Raw genomic sequence first — 20,495 nt, 5'->3', positions numbered from 1 at the left:
TAACGGTGCATGTCATAAAGTTAACAACGAAACGATGCTCTAATTAAAATGACATACGATACAATTACAGGGGAGGTAAAATTAAATGAACAAATTATCCACTTTATTTTAATTCGATAAATATACAACAAAACATGCCGGTATATTAAATCATGAAACAAAAAAGTTTGATAAAATGAGTTATTTCAAATGAATTATTATCAGACAAATATGGCCAAAACTTATCTAAAAGGCATATGCATAAAGAAGTAAGATGTGTCTGTCGAAAGGATAGAAATGTCCAAGAAACCGAAGTTTTGAGAAAATTTCTAAAGTTTCTACACAATATATCCATAAAATGAGCACATCAAAGTACATTTTTTTTATTACATATTTGAATGGACTAGGTGAAAACTAACTTGTAAGCAAATTTCTGTATTTTTTTCCCCGCATAGATCAATTTGGGGGAGAAATGGAATTAAACATACTTTAATCTAAAGGTACGAAAGATAACTCTTGACAAAATATGGACAACATTGACAAATTATTATTTATCTTTCTCACCTTAGTAACGATTGATAAGAAAGATATTTCTATTTCATCAATTTGAAATTTACGTTTTATTACTGTATTAAGTTATTAGAATGTATGAATGCATGCATTAACATAATATGCCTACACACACTTGATTTAACCTGAAGCATAAGAGTATTCAACGTCTCAAAGGCGGCCTTCGTATAAACGGAAACGCCATCATTAAGGTATTAAAATTAAACTATACCGAAAGTTAAAAATTTTCGAAACACTAGGATCTTTATACCCTCACATGTAGATTGTCTTTGACTTAATATATACACAATATTTCTATTAACTACTCTTTTATGTCGATTGTGATGAATAGTTGATGTATCAAAATTCTAAATGTAAGGTATGAACATAACTGATAAATAAAATTGAGAATGAAAATGGAGAATGTATCAAAAGAGTTAACAACCCGACCATAGAAAAACAACAGCAGAAGGTCACCAACAGGTCTTCAATGTAACGAGAAATTCCCGCACCCGGAGGTAAGGCTATTCCTGAAAACTTGTTCTATGCTTTGTTCTCAGTAGCATACATTTGTTCATACATGAACTAATATACATTTTGTTTTAGGAGCGAGCTAAAACCGACCTCCGGGTGCGGGTTTTTCCAGCTGTATGGAAGACCCATTGTTGGCATTCGGCTGTTCTCCCTCCTTTGGTCGGGGTTTTGTCTCTTTAACACATTCGCCATTTCCATTCTCAATTCTATGTAAGACATTGATGACCTTATTGTCTTATCTATTTACAACAACATTAGCTTATACCTGACTAGTACAAAGTCACGGATATAATAAGACAGTTGTTTTTACATATCTCTTCCATTGCATTTGTAAATTGTTTTCTTTTAGATGACTTGACAACAGTTCATATATTCGTAAGTCCTAACGGATCTGACAGCAATAGAGGGTAAGATATTCAATTTGTAGCCTAGACAGTTTTAAATTATGCACTTTTATGGACTAGTAGGGGTCAATTTTAAACTGACATATGGATCTAAGGAAACCAGTCTTTTAATGAAGACAAGCTTGCCATTGCCGTCTCGATAACTCTTTGTAGTTGGGTTTCTGTCTCATCCTCATTGATTTTATCGCAAACTCTCATTGGACATAACAAACAGGGACTATTGTGAATTGATCCAATGATTTGGCTTAATCGAAACATTATTAGTGGCTCCTGAAAAAATCTAATGAATTTTGAAGAGTATTTTTTTTAGTAAAGGTTTGGGTAGTATCAAAACGAAACGTTCTTATCACTTTGTCATGTAGGGTCAATTTCTGAGTTTCGAATATAAGCGCCATGTTTTTTTAACGCCATCTGTTGTATAATTTTAAGGTGTATTTATTTTTTTCTCTGTGTTGCAAGTGATTATAGATTTAATTGTTTTTACATTTTTTTATATTCTAGACGTGATATTTTTAGTCCTTTACGTACGATTGAGAAGGCACTTTTACAAATCGTTGAACCTGGGACAAAGAATAAAGGTAACTTGATAAATAAGTTTAGTTGTGTTGAGTTCCATCTGACGAATTTATGCCTATCTTGCTTTCAATAGACTCACTAAAAGTATATTACACGAAAAACGTATGTTGACAACATAATCACTGAATGACATGGTATGATGGTAGTATATACTTATTTTCAAGCTTTCCAATTATCTGATTACGTAGTACATGTATATGCATTTTTTCATACATATTAAAAATCAAGTCCGATCGTTGTCTACGTAAACTGGATCTTAAAAATACTAATATATATACGAATAAAAGAAAAGAAAAATGATGTAAATGCATAAAATGAATTTGAACTAACAAATATATATCACTTTCTCTACCCATCAATATACATTTGTATCTCCAACTAGTTTTAACACTTCAAAATACGATTTCAGCTTTCCAATTTTAAGTGCGGTGACAGAAGTGTAAAAAGTCGTCTAGATCGCTAGTTTAATCTCCCCAAATAACACACGGCTAAAAATGGTCTTAACTTAAAGACAAATATGTCTTCTTTAGTTTTTGCCCTGTCGTCAGAATATCGTACGGTCACATTTTTCTAAATAGTCGTTTTAATGACTAGTAGTACATTGGAGAGTTTCAACCCCCCTTTTTCAAAATGAAAAATTGTGTATGTTTGCTTACATTTAACTGAAACAGTTTTTCCTGAAGCTATTTTCATATATCGAAATATTCTATTTAGTATTTCGTTTTCTTATAATCTATAAAATTTGCGAAGTTTAGACTGTTAAAAATTGAGGGAATTTCAATTGCAAATTCAGACACAAACTTTAGTTTCTTCTTTATAGTAGTAATAAAAATTATCCCATAATAATTTTAGCAATTAGTATTTCACAAAAATACTCAGTGATAAAAATTTCGGAACCAAAATATGAAAAAACCCTTAAGAAATCAATCGAAAAAGAATGGAATAAAAAACTTCAATTTCAACACGGAACTTAATCACTTGCCTTCCGTCACATTTTGTGTATTAGTCAATAATTTGCTCTCAACTGATATGATATTACTACCTTTTTTGCTATTATATACACATATTTGCACTGATTTATGCTACATTCTTTGTTTGTATTTGTTTATATTCTATGATTTTTTTGTTATAAAACATTAAATTTACTTTGTCAGAAAAGTCTAATTGTAAAATCAAAATAATTGACGGATAGTTTCAGTAAATATTCCGTGATATGTCAAGTCAGTTGCAACTTGCTCCATTAAGTCAAAAGAAAAGACAAAATTTGTTAAATTTTATGCAGTGCTCATTATGCAAAGAAAAGAAAAAATGGACTGAAATTTTGAGTCAATTTACCTGTATAGGAAAGTCGATTTTTGTACCTGCATTGAATAAAAGATTAGATCAGGTGAACATCAAGATGTTTCATGCGAAATTTACAGAAGTCCGTGCAGGCTGTTTATCATTGATTATGCTACAAAAGTTACACAAGTAAACATATTTGTTCCCCCTTTTAGAGCGAGGAAGCTTCTAATCTGATATGTAATGACGACATACAATTATCGGACTGTTGTCCCTCAGTTTCGGGTATGTGTACGCGTTCTAGAATGCAGACGTTCAACTAGAGCGCTTGTATATTTTTTTGCAAGAAAACATTTTAGAAAGATCAAAAACTACTCAAGTTTGAATCAGATGAGCGTATTAAGAATGTTTTAACGGTGTCAGTTAAAGTTAAAGTTAAAGTTTAAATAGTTTCCCGTCCATCTTTTAAACTTCAAGCACTCTGTCATTTTGGTTGCATTAAAAATTATTTGCTAAAAACGAAAAAAAAGCAGATATCTATGATCACGATACTGCTTTTATTAATTTTATTTTGGCAATTGACAACGATGTAATGGTCATTCCTCATGACACCGTTACTAGATAAATATACTACTTAGTAGTAGATCTATTCTTCCAGCTGATTCTAATTTAAAATATTTTACTTGTAAAATACAGTCTAAACTCATTGATTTCTATAGAAATACAGTTGTCAAACAACTTCAACAAGTTCAATGCAAATATAACAATATTTTGTAGCAGAATAACTATTTGAGATGCCATATCAGCTGCTAGTCAATTGAAAACTGAACTTAAAATTTTAATGTCAAATGTAATAGACACAAATAACGGACAGATATGTCATTCCGCTGCAAGTTTACAATAGAAAAGACATCTCTACAAACTCTACAGAAGTATACCCAACTTCGGAAGAATTGTCTCTTTCTACTTCAATTCAGTCAATGCCTTCGTATTTATTGCAATTCATTTTATGGTAACTCGATGAAACTGCATAGCCAAGACTATTCTCAGGAAATGGCATCAAAGAAATTGCGTAGTTGCGTCAACCGTTTGTGTGGCCAATTTATTTTACTCCTTTTCATTTCGGATTGGCTTAACAAATGTACCATGAGTTTGGTTCGAAACACCTTGTTGAAATATTGAATGCCAATGGATTTTATGCTTCTTAAATTAGAGTGCGACGCTATCTAATGTGTTGCCAACCATGAAATTGAGCGAAATCAAGATAGTGTGTACGTCTCATGCATAATGTTTCCCCATCATCTTTGCATACAAGCATATTATGGATGACAGATGACATCCTAATATAAAAAAGAAAATGTGGTATGATTGCCAATGAGACAACTATCCACAAAAGGCCAAAATGACACACACATTAACAACTATAGATCACCGTTCGGCCTTCAACAATGAGCAAAGCCCATACCGCATAGTCAGCTATAAAAGGCCCCGATAAGACAATGTAAAACAATTCAAACGAGAAAATTAACGGCCTCATTTATGTTAAAAATGAACGAAAAACAAATATGTCACACATAAACAAACGACAACCACTGAATACAGGCTCCTGACTTGGGACAGGCAAATACATAAATAATGTGGCGGGGTAAAACATCTTAGCGGGATCCCAACCCTCCCCCTAACCTTGGACAGTACTACTTAGTATAACAGTTCAACATAAGAACGAACTATAAAAGTCAGTTGAAAAAGGCTTAACTCATCAGATAGACAAAAAATACAAGTGGACGTGGCAGGGTACTTATATATCCCGACAAAAAAAGACACAATGAACAGATCTGAGAGTACTCGAAGTTATCTGACAGCTAGTTCAAAGCCACTAACAACTAATTAAAAAAACATGCCTCTAAGACTAATCACTCAATCCGTACTAATCCAACATACAATGGATTTAGTGTAAAGACGTCATAAACAGCCAGAGAAGAATATGACCGTGTGCAATGCCAAGTTACAGGTATCGACATATTGTAGATCCATGAAAATGTATATAACCCCATTTAAGATCTCTGTAAAATCTTGGATGAATTGAAAGGGATGGTTTAAAGCTGGTATTTCTTTGGGAACAAATGTCTTCGGACTTCCTACAATACCTTGTCTGTACTTGTAAAGAAAAACTCAAAATAACGTATTGCTTTGAGCAGAACCTTTCATGTGCATACCTGTGGCCATGAGTGAAATGTATAGAAATATTAAAAACATGTCTTGTGACGGTTGGTGAAAATGAAGATGATGGAGATAACGGTTGATTAGGTATAGAGCTTGTTGGATTGATACACATGGTCCCAGCCCCCGGGTTTGGGGAGTGTTGGCGTGCCCTTAAAAAAGTCAAACCCCGCCACATTCTGTTTGTGTCTATTTCAAGTCACGAGACGGTAATGCAGTGTTTGTCGTATGTTTCTATATACTATATTTTTTTGTTTCGGATTCATTTTGTACATTAATCAGGTCGAGAGATTTTTCGTTGGTTGTACAATATTCATTTCGTGAATTGAAGACTACGCAGTATAAATTTTACTCATTGTTGAAACCCGTGGTAATTCATGTCTCATTTGGAGTGTTGGTTGCCTCATTTGCAATCATATCACATCTTCTTTTTTTATATGGAATACTTTTGAAATACGTTGCAAGGAAAAAAGGGGGGATATAGGTACAAAACTTATAATGTAATAGATATTAAACAGAGTAAAATACGCAACAAAAGATAATACTACATGGAAGCTGTAATACTTGTGAAAAAAACCCAAAAGCAACGAATAGTCTATGATAAAACCTGAAGTATCCGCAATTCAGTTTGAGGTCATATTTGACTGTAGTGTTCTATTACTTTGATTTGATACCTCACCCAATATGATAGTTTAAAAAATAATTTTAAAGTATTGTCCTGCATGACACTTGATTTTTACCTGAAATTGAAATTTTTCAAAAGGTTCAGGTGCTCTAATCATTTTATAGGTTGAAAACTTAATTTTTGAAGTTTTGTTTATAAAACGTCGTTTTAGGATTTTTTGATAAAATAAATCTTAATGATTAAGGTTTATGTATAATAACAAACATTAATAGAGCCAAAACAGTATCGTTTGTATTTATGTAGAGTTTAGAAATAGAAAAAAATGTCAAAATTGAAACCTCTTAAATTTTCACAGATTTTCACATATAACCTTTGACCTCAATTTAAAAAAATTGTGACCATACAAAGTCCTGACGACAGGCATATTATTATAGTACACGATTTCCTCTTTCCAATGATATATTATATAGGTGTGTGTTCGGTGGGGAGATTAAAATCCAAAAAATCTACCTTCAGTCACCGCACTATAGCAGCATTTTAGCAGCACCTGTACATTAAGTATATTTCGCAGAAATTGGTATTTCATCATAGAGCTTGCGTTTCCTGTCTGTGTTTCCTTATATACAAATTTGACTGTAATACAATCAACAGCTCATTAACATATTGGTAAAGTGTAAGTCATCACTTAGAAAAATTATCAAATGCCAATGTGATTACTTGTTCTTAGAAAATTGTCCTTGTTATTACGTTCATATATATATACTAGTAGCACATACATACGTTTATTACAGATGTTATCATTGAGCTAAGATCAGGTTATTATGAGTTGCAGTCAACTTTAAAGATTAAACACACAGGGCCAAGACGACTTACAATTAGAGCCTCTCAGGATCAAGATGTCCATATTGTAAGTAACATAATATATCAACCAAATACCTTATATGTTTTCTGACGTGTAATATTTATCCTCTCGACAACTTATTCCTTAAATAGAGGAAGATGATAACTACGGATAATAAAATCATCAGGCCAATTTATCAGACACTATCATGGCCAAAAAGTAAGGGAAGAACTAACAAAATATATTAAAAAAAACACTACACCAAAAAAACAAAGATTGAGTAACACAAACCCTACCGAAAAGGTCGATGAACTCAAATGCTCCTGCAGGGAATGCAATTCCTTTTACAATAGCGACACCTAGTGATATCATTTTATTAAATAACGGGTTTATACATTGATGCAGTAAATTCTTTCTTCTGTTTATATTGAACAGATTTAACTTTGCTATTGATATTGAATAACTACAAAATTACATGCTGTTTTATAGTGTAAAACATGTTTTTTCATCAAAAGATATATTTCTCTTAAAAGAATTTAAGGTTACCAGTGAATAACATAAACAGAGAACAATAGCTGTTGTATTTATTGAATGGGCCATTAGAACTGACAAAAAGTTCAAATAGATTGACCGATAAGAGATGGATCTGTGGAAAAGTTTCATTTGGTTCGCAAAAAATATAATTGAGAATAACAAGAGACAACAACCCGACAAAAGAGCAGCAAACAACCAAAGGTCACCAATGGGTATTCAATACAGCGAAAAAAATCCCAAATCCGGAGGCGTGATTAAGCTTGCCCTTTAACAAACATGTTATGTGTACTACATGTAGTTCAGTGATAATGGACGTCATACTAGAGGTAACCGGTGAGATCACGAACCGACGAATAATGACGAACGAACGTATTAGGAGCAGTGATTTTCATATTGGGTAAAGTTTATTAAAATCGAATAATCGACTTAAATACCCCTTGACACCTCACAAAGTTCCCTTTATTAGAAAACAACGATTTAATACGAGCTTTCAAGTATAAGGATGGATGTATAAGACTATGTATTTGTAACTTATATACCGGAAGTACCTATGTACGGATCAAAACGAAACAGTACGTATTAATGTATACCTGTGGTGGTCACCTTCTACACTTTTAATAGCCACGTGGAATGATAGCATGATTTAATCATGGGGACAATCTATTAATTGATTACGGTGCATGTGTTTGAAAGAAAAACATATAGAAGATATTGAATATATATTTGTTCAAAAATAAACATTTTAACTAGTAGGAACCGACCATTTAACATGAAAAAAATAATATGCGGCGCTACAATTTAAAAAAAAAAATTAACACTATTTTTTGGTGGTAATTATCAAAGATAAGATTTTTTTCTTCCTAAGAAATCAAAATAAAATATATTATTTCCAAAAGAACCCCCTCCCCCTCCCCCGCGCCACCTTTTCATGTTAATCTCAAATGTCTCAAGGGACTCTAGGGGACACTGTCCATTTCAAGAAATTTGCAACCAATAATAAAAAATAAATCAGTTACATGTAGATACCCAACCCCCATTCCCCCCGTCTTTTTTCTATATATTATTTTATATCGCAGTTAAAGCGGGTGTCGATCATCTATCTTTGAGGATGTTATAAGGAGGCAATCATTTGATTCTGTGGGGACCGGTCGGGCAGATTTGACCAGTCAGATTATTTATTTTAGAAAAAAAATCAACTGCTACACGCAAGATTATTTATTACCCATGTATCATTTTACCGTATAATAACACTATTTTTGGCACAAATGAAATATTGTTTGTGGCGCAAATGAAGGATTTTTTTGGCGCAAATGAAATGCCAATTGGCGCAAAAGCAAAGCACCGGGGAGAAGGGCATGTTCAAGGAAGGACATGTTCAATTTTCTCGTCAGAAATTATTTTTGTCTCTGCCATTTCTAGCCATTCTTTATTCGTTCAGTCTCTAAGAATTTGGAATCAAGTTATTTATTTAAAAGAATACCCCCCCCCCCTTTTCCATGCAAGTTAAATGATCGGACCCTTAACTCATGTTTTGGTCACAATTTCAACGCGAGATGCGTGGTTTGGGAGAGTTTGGTACTGCATTCAACGAAAGTTGTTACTTATTTTTAAAGGTTCAAGTTTAATTGCAATAATGAAAAGTAAGAGAGCCTATCTTTTTATCTTTTTATGATTTCCTTATGGTCTGTCCTGCCTTTTTATTTCAGCCCCCCCTTACAAATCAAACGGTCGTTTCATACTCTAGGTGCTGGCCAGGATTATTTTTTTACCAAAATCAGAATCAAAATATTTTGTTCTAAAAAATATAACCCCTCTCTATTCCCACCAGAAAATGCTCCGTGACTGACGACGACATACAAAATAAAAAGAATAAAACAGGCAGTACGCGTATCAATCAATACAAAATGCACTTATAATCAAAGCGAGATACTCATGAACAGTTAGGCATCCTTACTTGAAATTAATGATCCCACTTCGTGTCATACGGCAAATTAGGTGATACGTTCGTGATTCGTACGTGATTCGTGATCTCACCGGTTACCTCTACTAAAACATACTACATAATTAAAGTCCACACATACGTGTAGTCCAGCCTAGTCGTATTGCTAAAATATATCGATATATTACATCATTATTATAAATCTATTGCAGGAAATGGTCTTTTAAAATTATTATTATCATTATTAAGTTTTTAAAATTTATACTTGTATAATGATTACTCTTCAGACCGGAGGAAAACGGATACTGTCGTCGGCGTTTAAAAGAGTTACAGAGTCCATGCCTTTACAAAGATTACCTTCTACGTCCAGGAATAAAGTAACTTACAAATGATTAACAAAATACGTGAACTAAATATGTTTTTAATGAAAGTTTTTATACTGTTATATTTGAATATTGGTTTTATATAGATATAGGAAGATGTGGTGTGAGTGCCAATGAGACAACTCTCCATCCAAATAACAATTTAAAAATTAAACCATTATAGGTTAAAGTACGGCCTTCAACACGGAGCCTTGGCTCACACCGAACAACAAGCTATAAAGGGCCCCAAAATTACTAGTGTAAAACCATTCAAACGGGAAAACCAACGGTCTAATCTATATAAACAAAACGAGAAACGAGAAACACGTATATATTACATAAACAAACGACAACTACTGTACATCAGATTCCTGACTTAGGACAGGTGCAAACATTTGCAGCGGGATTAAACGTTTTAGTTGAATGACGAATGAATTGAATCTTAAACTGCTAAACTTAAAATGTTTCAGGAACTTCATCAAAAGTTGTTTATTATATCTTATTGGTTTTATTTCCTTTGATTATTGAATATTAATAGTAGATACTGTTTAAACATTTATATTTACTTCTTTTGACTAGGGACGATTTACAGCCTGACACAACATATTGAACCCTGTCTTTTATTGAAGACTGCATATTGTCCTCTGAGATTTCCATTGATTAAATGTAGCTGTGCCGTTAGGTTAAAGTGATCTCCTTCTCTTTCTATTAGTTGGCATTTCAAACCATGTTGTTTCGATTTTATCATCTTTAAAAAAATCTATCGACCAAGTGCACGTGCAGTTTAAACGCCGAATAGAAAGACTGATGTAATAATGATTATGTTATGCATTTTCATCATTCTTCAAGACGTCATGATTATTTGGACTGCCACTGCCTATGTACAAATTGTAGAAATTTTAATTTTGACTCCTTTGCACCATCGGGATTCAGTTAGATACACTTTCTTGCTTGTTTAATTTCCTACCTACATTAGTCATATTCATTAATGTTTATTTTTTCAAATGGTAACTGTTTAGGTACTACAAGTACGATTGTCTGATGTCGGCGTTACAAATCTTGGTACTTTAACAGATTATGGATATTACATAAAACGACTAGCCGCATTAGAAGTATTTGAGAACGGCAAACCATTAATACTAGCTAGATATCCTAATAAAGTAAGTTTTAGTATGTATTTGATGTTGACCTTATGATGTTTGACACATTCCCCATTTTCATTCTCAATTTTATCAAAAATATAAAAAGTTTTTTATGAGGAATCGCGACTGAATAATTATTGTAAACGAAAAGAATATTACAAATTTGTATATAGATTACATTACTTGATCTTTCACGGACCTTGATTGTTGCTGCCCGGTCGTGCAAATTGTTAATTTTTCCGACCCCTTGGAATCATTAACACTTAAAACAGATAGAAAATTCGTTAATACAAGTTTAAAAAAAAATAAAAAACCATGACATTGGAATGAAAATGTCGATTTCTGAAGAGAAAAAAAGACACTGTAGAAAAAAAAATTGTCACCTGTGTCCTTCATTTTTCAGATAGGACTTATTGTATTAAAATAATTTGTAATGTTAGAAACTAGTGGTAGGTGATTGTTTAAACATGGAGTTTCAATCTCTTTCTTTTTCTAGAATCTCCTTAATTCTTTACAGAAGATGATTTTTTGTGCAAAACATACCAGTTCTAAACAATATCTAAAATAAGTCACGTGCAAGCATACAACTTGTGGTTTCATTTAAAAAATCTATACATTAATACACTTCTGAGTGATTAAAGCTATAAGATTATATTTTGATCTAGGGGTATATCAACATCAACACAACTTATAGTGACAAGAAATCCTTCACATATGATTCGGACCAACCTAAACAGTGGCACCATGAAAATGACCTTTGGGCTCATGGCTTCTGGTATTTAAATGTTTTAATTCGTATACTATAATAGAGTTAGCTATGCAATCAATAATAAATTGCGAAGTGTAACATTCTATACCATTTTGATGATGTTACCATAATTTAAATAGAATCTTATACTCTACATAATTGTAGAATCACATTTAAAATTTGTGAACTAACTCTTTAATTGATTTAAAGCCAATTTAAAGATTACGATCAAACATACAAATTTACAAATTGTGATTTTGACGACGAATTGCAATAAAATTGAGAATGGAAATGGGGAATGTGTTACAGAGACAACAACCCGAACATATTAAAAACAACAGAAGGTCACCAACAGGTCTTCAATGTAGCAAGAAATTCCCGCACCGGAGGCGTCCTTCAGCTGGCCCCTAAACAAATACATGCTAGTTCAGTGATAATGAACGCCATACTAATTTCCAAATTGTACACAAGAAACTATATATTATACTATATACAGTACATAGGAAACCATTTGAAATGTTAAGAAATATTTGTAAACTACAGATATATTTTATGAGTAGCAGCATACACGATTTGACTCTGATATTATTACATGTATTTCATCATTTTCTGAGTATACAAAGACAAAATATACAGAGAAAAAAACTCGAATCGAAGAAAACAGCAAATTAAAGTTACCCTGGAAAAAGACAAACAATACCGTGAAAACATTATAAAGAAAACAAAACAAAAATAGCAACAAAGATCTTAACTATAAAAGATGTGATGTGGAAGAGTCTATTAAATGTGACTATTTGGATGTAAGCAACTTGGTAAATGCATACAAATACTATTCGTGTTCACACACTCAACAAATAATATATATATAAGAAGACAATACATATTATATAACATAGTTATGACAAAAGGATGTGTGTTTTAGGTATTGGAGTTGGTCAGATCGAGCTTACAAAGTACAACACCTTGATCCAAAAAATAAAAATATAACACTGTCCAAACCACCATTATACGGACTAAAGAAAGGTATACGGTATCCATAATAATCAACATTTTCAAAACCAGACGCATTCACAAGTCTATATTAAAGCGCACATTCAAAGAGAAACTGTCATGATTGTTTCATTTGGTTAAAGAAGGAAACCTTAACAATACCAGAGTGAACATTAGTAATTTGCATGACTGATATTTATGTATACACTAGAGCACACCCGTGATATCGCGGGTCCGTGACTGAATTAAAGTATATAACTATGCGAAAGCCTTATTTTAGTAATAGTATTGTCATCTGATAAAGTCATGCCGATTTTAAGATACACAGTTTTCTCTGCTTTCAAATCTTTCTGTTTGAACCCGTCGAACTGGAACTTATCAATTATTGGTAATATTAATTATTTAGAAACGTGACAAAAGGGCCTGGAATGGAGTATTTTTTAATCAACAGATTTGTTCTATATTAGTTATAAATAAAGTTGAATTCTTTAATTCGCTGTTTAACGTCATACCCGCTGACAAATTGAAAACTGTACCTATACGCCTTATTTTTAGTCCAGATTTTTAGTATTCGTATTGTTAACCTCTTAGAAAGTCTTACTGATTAAAATACTACAATAGGTAACAATTTGACAATTTAGTAGTGTCAACCCTGTGATTATGACCCGTGTATATAGCATATTAATCCTGAATACACCGTTTGGTGGTGCGCCTGTCAGATGCGGAACGTACAGATAAGGTAATAGGTAACAGGTGACTATATACTATTGGTATCGGTATCGGACTCGACCCGGAACTTCTTAATTATTGGCAATATTAATTACGTGGAAAACAAAAGGACCTGGAGTGATGTAATTTTTAATCTACACCTTTGTACTATATTAGTTGTATATAAAGTTGAATTCTTTGATTTGTCGATTTTACGTGATGACGGCTGACAAATTGGACCTCGTCTTTTTAGTATGTGTTTTTTTTTTATATCGAAACAACTTTCTCAGCAAATGTTTACTGTCATCAACAACACTGAACATCGGGTTCCTTACTTAGGACAGTTGAAAATAAATGCAGCGGGTTTAAAACGTTTTGATTTGTACATTGCAATATCCTTCATCCTTACCTGAACCAATAGTGTAGCATCACAACATAGAATGACAAACTATAAAATTTCAATTGAAATGGCTTAACTCAATCAAAAGACAATTTCAGAACGTTCTTTTCCATACGTTCTTTCCAAAACTTTTGTTTTTTTAAACTTTTATATTCAATCAAGAATAACATTTTATAGTTTGCTTAAAAAGATGGTTTATAAAACTAGGTGATTTCACGGAGTTAGAGGAAATATTTTCGTATCTGCAATTGTATTATTCCTGATATGTTTCAATGACTTCAAACAGAATGAATTACTGACATTTCTAAAACTGCTGAGTGTAGTATCCATCCAACTTATTTGAATTGACTTGTCTAACTGACTTTTTCACGTGGTGTACTCGTATGTATTTTAATTTTGCTTTTTATCTCACCTGGCCCAACCAGTTGTTGGGTTGCTGCCCCCAAATAAGTAATTTTAAGGAAATTTTGGTTATTAACTTGAATGTTATAGATAGAGATAAACTGTAAACAGCAGGAATGTTCAATAAAATAAGATCTACAAATAAGTCAACATGACCAAAATTTCAATTAACCCTATAAGGAGTTATTGCCCTTTTTGATAAATTTTCAACAATTTTCATAAATTTTTGTAAATTTTTAAAGAAAATATTTTCAACTGTTATTACTGGGCCAAGTTCATTATAGATAGAGATAATTGTAGCAACAAGAATGTCCAGTATATAAAGATCTACAAACACATCACCATCACCAAAACACAATTTTGTCATGAATTTATCTGTGTCCATTGTTTAATATGCAAATATTATTTATTTTTAGGATACTATGATGCATCAGCCCTATCAAAGGGTGGGAATTCGAAACAAGGTGGCTACTTTAGATTTGTTAATGTGATGTCCGAACTTGATGAGCCCGTGAGTACCATTTATTTTTTAATTAGAAGGGTAGTGCATCTTTGTCTAAAACTATTTCAATTGCTGACACATATAGCGACAAAAAGAAAAAGTCTATAAATGCATTACAAATATAGAAGCGAGTGGAAAACAACTTGAAAAAAAAACCTTTCATATATACATATATATATATACTCTCAGTGCAATGCAACGATTAGAACAGTTCTTGATGATTAATCAAATTATTGATCGGTTAATTTTAAAATGTGAAACAATACGGTTGTTCTGAAATACTCACGACAAGAATAACTAAACTGGAATTAAACTGCAATTTGAACATGAAGTCAGTTATTCATTCAAAGTGATTCTTAACGAAAACCTTTTGTATAATATTAGAGACCATGAACGTGCATGAACACGTAAATATGGTTATTGTAGATGTTCAGCTATATTTTAAGGCGTAACATATGTTGTTTTTTTCCCTTCTGTTTTATGCACTCCTTAACTTGCAGGGTGAATACTATGTAGATAGAGAGCGTGGTATTTTATATGTCTGGCCGAGTAACAGTGTGCCTTACAAAGACACTGACAAGATTTATGTTTCTATTGTACCTACATGTCTAGAGTAAGTTATTTACGTCGCATTTTGACATGTATAACCCCATTTCGTTATCATAACATTTTGGACGCACCTTTCCCAAAGACTAAAAATTTATCACTCAAAAACTCCCTGAATACCGTTAACTTATAGCAGTGGTATCATAATAGGGAACCAGCTCATAGTTCAACCTGTTATTTGTGTAATTTTGACATCAAATCAGGTGTCTGTGGTATTGCGAAACATATAGTATGCAAACTTTGAATTATAACGCATACTAAGATACTCAGGAGTAAATTATCATATTTCTTTAGTTCTTATGCTACGCAAGCGATTATACTTAGATATAAATCAGTTTAAAAAAGTTGGTCATCAGTGGACAAACTACTGGTGTAGTATCACCAATATTAAAGAGACACACAAATATAAATACATTTTTCTTATCGTAAAATTGTTTGCCACATTATTTTGAACATCTAATTTACTTAGTGTACTGAAAAGGCATTGTTTAAATTACAGAATTTCAAGTTCTTCTGCAAATGTTGTCCTTGAAGGGTTTTCAATCGAAGCATGTCGACAGTATGGTATACTTGCCTCTCTAGTCAGCAAAATAACTCTGTCGAAACTACAAATTCAGAACACAGGTAAGTTTATACGGCCCATTATCGATTTAATTAATTTTTTATTCTTATTATTTCTATTTATACATTAATCCACAAGTGACGCACTTATTTTATTTTATTTTAAATTAGAGTCATATTATTAAATTTGAAAAAATGAATATTTTTTATATACTCGTGAGGCTTACTGTTACTAAAAAACGTTAGTTATGGAAACCTGATGTTTGGTGGTTGTCGTTTGTTGATGTTTGTTCATAAGTATCTCTCGTTTGTTTTGTATAGATTAGACCGTTGTTTATCCCGTTTGAATTGTTTTACACTAATGAATTTTAGGGCTCTTTTAAGCTTGCAATTCGATGTGAGTCAAGGCTCCGTGTTGAAGACCGTACCTTGATACTTTTATAAATTGTGACACTATCTGATATCTATGTTCATATAAAGTTTTGCAATCTAAGAATGCCTACAAAGTACCATACCTATCTTGATCAATTAAACAAATGTTCACAGCATAGCTTTATTTTATATTAACAGTATAATTTTGTTTCAGGTTCATACGGAATAAACACAAGAGGAAGCAATATTAAAATCAATCAGTGCTACATTCGGAATACTGATGGGGGAATTTCTATTTTAGGTTGGATTTTTTACCAGTTCGTTCAGATGATCAGTATATAGCATATCTACTTTGACAAGAAAAACACTAAGCACGTCAACAAATGACATCAAATAATGAGAAATTGATGACATCAAATGACAACAGACAATTAGAAATTGACAAATCAAATAGGTCCCCGAGGGTATCACCAGCCCAGTAGTCAACACTTCGGTGTTGACATGAATATCAATAATGTGGTCATTTTTATAAATTTCCTGTATACAAAACTTTGAACTTTTTTAAAAACTAAGGATTTTCTTATCCCAGGCATATTAGATTACCTTAGCCGTATTTGGCACAACTTTTTGGAATTTTGGATCCTTAATGCTCTTCAACTTTGTAATTGTTTGGCTTTATAAGTATTTTGATATGAGCGTCACTGATGAGTCTTATGTAGACGAAACGCGCGTCTGGCGTACTAAATTATAATCCTGGTACCTTTTGATAACTATTTAAACCACTGGGTCGATGCCACTGCTGGTGGACGTTTCGTCCTCGAGGGTATCACCAGCCCAGTAGTTAACACTTCGATGTTGACATGAATATCAATAATGTGGTAATTTTTATAAATTTCCTGTATACAAAACTTTGAATTTTTTGAAAAACTAAGGATTTTCTTATCCCAGGCATAGATTACCTTAGCCGTATTTGGCACAACTTTTTGGAATTTTGGATCCTCAATGCTCTTCAACTTTGTATTTGTTTGGCTTTATAAGTATTTTGATATGAGCGTCACTGATGAGTCTTATGTAGACGAAACGCGCGTCTGGCGTACTAAATTATAATCCTGGTACCTTTTGATAACTATCATCAATATAATCAATTATAATTATACTTCAGTTAAGAATTTCAAAAAATTTTCAATGATTATTGATTGCGAAAATTTCGACGGGATAACTATGAATATTGATTTTATATATGCCTCATGTCGATAAAAATAATTTGTACCAAAAAGGAGTATTAGATAAAAAAAAACTCAACATATTTTTGTTTTTGATAGGTGGTGATCGAAAAACATTAACCCCATCAAGAAATGAAGTGTCCGATAATGTCATACAAAATTTCGGACGGGTCGGATATGTCGGGAGTGATGGAATTTATTGTGGAGGTGTTGGAAACCATATTCACCATAACATTTTATACAGAGGTTCATATACAGGAATACATTGGCGAGTATGTCAATTATATGTTAATCGCAACATACAGCAGTATTTAAAAAACAAAAAGCTTCAAGAGTGCACATTTTGAAGCCCGTTTTTTCACAAGTTTCACAATGTATACATCGTAGGCATGTTTTGTTAATAATCAAAAGAAAACAAATGTAGCTTTTCTTACATTAATGAAACAGAAATCACCAGGCATAAAAGAATATTTCGAGGTTACCATTAGTCTCTAACATGAATAAAAGCATCTATGCAACATGCCAATATCTATATAAAAAGTAAAATCACAAAAATACTGAACTTAGTGGAAAATCAATTCGGAAAGTCCATAATCAAATGGCAAGTTCAAATAAAAACACGCATCAAAAACTAATGGACAAGAACTGTCATATTCCCGACTTGGTACAGGCATTTTCAATTGTAAAAGATAGTGGATTAAACCTGGTTTTATAGCGCTAACCCTCTCACTACTGTCCCAAGTCGACAAGTTTACATATATTTTGTAATTCAAAGGGATAAAAGTCATTAGATAATCTATAGTAGCTATTTCGGTTTTAAACCTACGAGCAATGTATGTTAAATGTGATATTATTATTTCCATTAGCAGCAATAACCAAAAAACCATTGAACTGTACACCATACTATACTAACCGTCTACACTATACCTAATCGTACAAAACAAAGACAACAACAGTATACAAAGCGCGGTACATATAGATAAAAGAAACGGAACAGCTACACAAGGGTGTGGAGTAAAACATGTTAAAGGGACAATAAGATAGAATAAAACAGTGGATATAATTTGGTTAGCAGGGCCTACTGCAGCGAATAACAACTAATAATGACAGTTGGTCAAAACTGCTACTTATTTGACGAATTCTTTTATTTCTTATTATGTTTTTACATTTTATGATTTTTTTGGCAGGAAAATGATCATTTATTTGAATATAATCATATATCTAAAATGTGTCTAGAGGCAAGTGATTGTGGAGGAATGATGACTGGTCGTGACTGGGCTGCGGTAAGTTAAAGTTGTATTAATTTACAAGGTCTAACTATTTTTTCACAATGCAAATTGTGCAAAATCAACGTTTTAATCTTTGACTCAAAAGGTGTTTCCTGATGAAATATCAAAAGGATACAGTTTACTTTTATTTTTTTAAAAGTGTATTTTGCTTTTTTCATTTCAAAATGTCTGTACGTGTGTTGCTTCTAAATACAACAGTATTGCAGATCTTTTGTCCTAAAGAATTATTTCAATTCAAAATCACATTCGGTCAAGTTTGAGAGTAAGAAAAAACTTACATGACTTAGGGTTTGCATAGTGTATGGTTTCCTAGTGTTAGTAAAGAGTCAATTACCAATCCGCTTTTGTATGCATCCTATTCACCAGATAACACGTATTAACGTATATACCATATGCGTAAATGGAACGGTGTCACAGTTTGAGCACACTTTTCTTACCCTTCCAGAGCATGGGAACATCCCGGTTTTGGCGTGGTCGGTGTTGTGTTTTGTAAGCTGTTGTTGGACACTTTGTCGTTATTCATTTTTGCCATGGGGTGATTAGTTTGTCTTCGACTTATTCCCGCCTCTATTTCACACATTGTAGTGCACTCGTTAATCATACTAAACATATTTTTGATAAGTTTTTCAAAAATGTTTAATTAACATGGTTTCAGTTTGGTTAAAATAATAGGGGACATTCTTAGATCGCAAGACTTTATAACAACATTCTAAATTTTTAAAGGAATTATCAAATTTTGAATGTTGATATAGAAATGCAATGTAACTTTTCGATCTTATGTATAATTTTATAGATAATTTATAACTTTTGGAAGTAACTTATACTTACAAATACAGAAGCATCCTGATTGATTTCAAATTATTATTAAATTCTTTTTACGACTATAACTGTCAATTGATGTTATTTTATTGTACACGAAAAGTATAACACAATTTCATTTTCTACTTGACTATTTGAAAGCTTTTCATATTTTATTATTCGAAATACTTGTGATTTTCTTATCCCAGGCATATTTTATCTTAGCCATATTTGGAACAACTTTTGGGTTATTTCGGTCCTCAATGTTCTTCAACTATATACTTGTTTGGCTTTCCTAGTATTTTGATTGATCTTCATTGATGAGTAACGTAGTCGAAACGCACGTTTGGTGTATCAAATTATAAGCCTGTACCTTTTTTTTTTTTTATCTATTTACACAACTCTACCGATGGCACTGCTGGTGGACGTTTTGGCCCCGAGAGTATCACCAGCCCAGTAGTCAGCACTTCGGTGTTGACATGAATATCAATTATATGGTCATTTATATTGATTTACTGTTTGCAAAAGTATACATTATTCGGTATGCTAAGGATTTTCGTATCCTAGGCAAATATTACCCTAGCTGTATCTGACATTGTCTTCAATACTCTTTAATTTTAAACTTGTTTGGCTTTTTTAACTATCTGAGCGTTACAGATGAGTGTTATTTAGACGAAACGCGCGTCTTGCGTATCAATAAAATCATCATAAATATATCAAATTATAAGCCTACATTTGATAACTAATTGTATCGGTATACCATGTCACGTCACATTAACGAATGTTCCGTAAACATTGTAGACTTTGAGAAAAAAGAACAATTAATCTATAACATATCTTGAATTTTGCTATTAATTTGATCTCTTACGGTCATATTTCTCAAAAGGGTTTATTTTTTTCTGAGAGGAAA

General features: G+C 32.4%; 1 protein-coding gene across 1 annotated transcript; it reads left to right on the top strand.

Annotated features, from left to right (window-relative positions):
• The first annotated feature begins 1,349 nt into the window (after positions 1–1,349).
• On the top strand, positions 1,350–19,451 carry LOC134688050 (uncharacterized). The gene is made up of 14 exons (XM_063548517.1): positions 1,350–1,469; positions 1,968–2,044; positions 6,960–7,075; positions 9,770–9,859; positions 10,864–11,004; positions 11,652–11,761; positions 12,657–12,757; positions 14,651–14,745; positions 15,237–15,349; positions 15,842–15,966; positions 16,490–16,576; positions 17,598–17,770; positions 18,686–18,781; positions 19,443–19,451. Exons 4-14 carry the CDS (start codon positions 9,821–9,823, stop codon positions 19,449–19,451), a joined length of 1,089 nt encoding a protein of 362 aa, XP_063404587.1. The 5' UTR covers positions 1,350–1,469; positions 1,968–2,044; positions 6,960–7,075; positions 9,770–9,820.
• Positions 19,452–20,495: the final 1,044 nt, after the last annotated feature.

The sequence above is a fragment of the Mytilus trossulus genome, chromosome 10 (assembly GCF_036588685.1).
Source record: "Mytilus trossulus isolate FHL-02 chromosome 10, PNRI_Mtr1.1.1.hap1, whole genome shotgun sequence".
Classification (NCBI taxonomy): Eukaryota; Metazoa; Mollusca; class Bivalvia; order Mytilida; family Mytilidae; genus Mytilus; species Mytilus trossulus.
Note: the sequence above shows the minus strand (reverse complement) of the source record. Positions and strands in the feature narration are given on the sequence as shown.